Consider the following 2,630-nt stretch of genomic DNA (forward strand, 5'->3'; position numbering starts at 1 on the left):
TTTGAAACGTTAGAATCATTTTTATTGAAGATGAGCGGCCACAGTCTGGTTGCTGGCGGCGTCGGCCACAGTCTGGTTGCTGGCGGCGTCGGCCACAGTCTGGTTGCTGGCGGCGTCGGCCACAGTCTGGTTGCTGGCGGCGTCGGCCACAGTCTGGTTGCTGGCGGCGTCGGCCACAGTCTGGTTGCTGGCGGCGTCGGCCACAGTCTGGTTGCTGGCGGCGTCGGCCACAGTCTGGTTGCTGGCGGCGTCGGCCACAGTCTGGTTGCTGGCGGCGTCGGCCACAGTCTGGTTGCTGGCGGCGTCGGCCACAGTCTGGTTGCTGGCGGCGTCGGCCACAGTCTGGTTGCTGGCGGCGTCGGCCACAGTCTGGTTGCTGGCGGCGTCGGCCACAGTCTGGTTGCTGGCGGCGTCGGCCACAGTCTGGTTGCTGGCGGCGTCGGCCACAGTCTGGTTGCTGGCGGCGTCGGCCACAGTCTGGTTGCTGGCGGCGTCGGCCACAGTCTGGTTGCTGGCGGCGTCGGCCACAGTCTGGTTGCTGGCGGCGTCGGCCACAGTCTGGTTGCTGGCGGCGTCGGCCACAGTCTGGTTGCTGGCGGCGTCGGCCACAGTCTGGTTGCTGGCGGCGTCGGCCACAGTCTGGTTGCTGGCGGCGTCGGCCACAGTCTGGTTGCTGGCGGCGTCGGCCACAGTCTGGTTGCTGGCGGCGTCGGCCACAGTCTGGTTGCTGGCGGCGTCGGCCACAGTCTGGTTGCTGGCGGCGTCGGCCACAGTCTGGTTGCTGGCGGCGTCGGCCACAGTCTGGTTGCTGGCGGCGTCGGCCACAGTCTGGTTGCTGGCGGCGTCGGCCACAGTCTGGTTGCTGGCGGCGTCGGCCACAGTCTGGTTGCTGGCGGCGTCGGCCACAGTCTGGTTGCTGGCGGCGTCGGCCACAGTCTGGTTGCTGGCGGCGTCGGCCACAGTCTGGTTGCTGGCGGCGTCGGCCACAGTCTGGTTGCTGGCGGCGTCGGCCACAGTCTGGTTGCTGGCGGCGTCGGCCACAGTCTGGTTGCTGGCGGCGTCGGCCACAGTCTGGTTGCTGGCGGCGTCGGCCACAGTCTGGTTGCTGGCGGCGTCGGCCACAGTCTGGTTGCTGGCGGCGTCGGCCACAGTCTGGTTGCTGGCGGCGTCGGCCACAGTCTGGTTGCTGGCGGCGTCGGCCACAGTCTGGTTGCTGGCGGCGTCGGCCACAGTCTGGTTGCTGGCGGCGTCGGCCACAGTCTGGTTGCTGGCGGCGTCGGCCACAGTCTGGTTGCTGGCGGCGTCGGCCACAGTCTGGTTGCTGGCGGCGTCGGCCACAGTCTGGTTGCTGGCGGCGTCGGCCACAGTCTGGTTGCTGGCGGCGTCGGCCACAGTCTGGTTGCTGGCGGCGTCGGCCACAGTCTGGTTGCTGGCGGCGTCGGCCACAGTCTGGTTGCTGGCGGCGTCGGCCACAGTCTGGTTGCTGGCGGCGTCGGCCACAGTCTGGTTGCTGGCGGCGTCGGCCACAGTCTGGTTGCTGGCGGCGTCGGCCACAGTCTGGTTGCTGGCGGCGTCGGCCACAGTCTGGTTGCTGGCGGCGTCGGCCACAGTCTGGTTGCTGGCGGCGTCGGCCACAGTCTGGTTGCTGGCGGCGTCGGCCACAGTCTGGTTGCTGGCGGCGTCGGCCACAGTCTGGTTGCTGGCGGCGTCGGCCACAGTCTGGTTGCTGGCGGCGTCGGCCACAGTCTGGTTGCTGGCGGCGTCGGACACAGTCTGGTTGCTGGCGGCGTCGGACACAGTCTGGTTGCTGGCGGCGTCGGACACAGTCTGGTTGCTGGCGGCGTCGGACACAGTCTGGTTGCTGGCGGCGTCGGACACAGTCTGGTTGCTGGCGGCGTCGGACACAGTCTGGTTGCTGGGGTCGAACAGTGCAGCCAACTGCAGGTTGCCTTCAGTCTGATCTACAAATTGCCTTTTTCCAAGTGATGCCTCTGCTTCCACCTCGTTGAATTCCAGTTCTAGAAGTAGTAGAGCCACCATTTTGTTGCTGAACTCATTTCTTATTGAAACGGTCAAGTTTTCATCTCACTTTCAACATTGAAACCAAACCTCGACTTCATTTTTTAATAACCACATTTACCTTCTTTAATTTGTTTCTTCACCCTGGAATCCAGCGACTGTAAAAGATCAAGGCCTCTCTGAAGGACAAAGCCTGTTTAAGGAGGAAAATAGTTTTAGGTTTAAGATTCTGTTAATTGTAATTAGGGTCTGTTATCTCACCATCTTTTCTTCCCAGACGTTCTGGAACAGCGCTCTGGTTTTCCCTTGCTACTGGTAAGCTCAAAGCTACGAAGAAACACATTGGAAGGGCAACATCAAGGATAGCTACATTATGATTCCCTTCTAATGACCGTGTTTGTGCCTGTAGGGTCTTTTAACAATGATATAAAAAATAATAATTAAACCCACATACCTTTGCTAAGGCAAAGCACCAGCACTAAAAGAGCCACAAATGAATCAGCTCCCATCTTGACAGACACTGAATGAGAATCCAACAACCAAGAGGAGCTTAAAAAGTTCCTCCTGCAGGTCACACAGCTGCTGTTCATCTCCTCTAATTGTCTTTCTCC

At 61.5% G+C, this 2,630-nt stretch overlaps 1 protein-coding gene across 1 annotated transcript; it reads right to left on the reverse strand.

Moving 5' to 3' along the window:
* On the reverse strand, positions 1-2,630 carry LOC144990133 (uncharacterized). Its single transcript, XM_078942799.1, has 4 exons — positions 2,474-2,630; positions 2,281-2,346; positions 2,141-2,212; positions 1-2,018 (listed from the first exon to the last, which is right to left on the reverse strand). Exons 1-4 carry the CDS (start codon positions 2,607-2,609, stop codon positions 22-24), a joined length of 2,271 nt encoding a protein of 756 aa, XP_078798925.1. The 5' UTR covers positions 2,610-2,630; the 3' UTR covers positions 1-21.

The sequence above is a fragment of the Oryzias latipes genome, chromosome 24 (assembly GCF_053564925.1).
Source record: "Oryzias latipes strain Hd-rR chromosome 24, Olatipes_Hd-rR_3.1".
Taxonomy (NCBI): domain Eukaryota; kingdom Metazoa; phylum Chordata; class Actinopteri; order Beloniformes; family Adrianichthyidae; genus Oryzias; species Oryzias latipes.

Coding starts and splice junctions, on each gene's coding strand:
- LOC144990133 (XM_078942799.1), bottom strand. CDS start 2,609: ATGAACAGCAGCTGTGTGACCTGCAGGAGGAACTTTTTAAGCTCCTCT. Junction 2,347..2,473: donor GGTGCTTTGCCTTAGCAAAG/GTATGTGGGTTT, acceptor GTTTCTTCGTAG/CTTTGAGCTTACCAGTAGCA. Junction 2,019..2,140: donor GAAGAAACAAATTAAAGAAG/GTAAATGTGGTT, acceptor TACTACTTCTAG/AACTGGAATTCAACGAGGTG.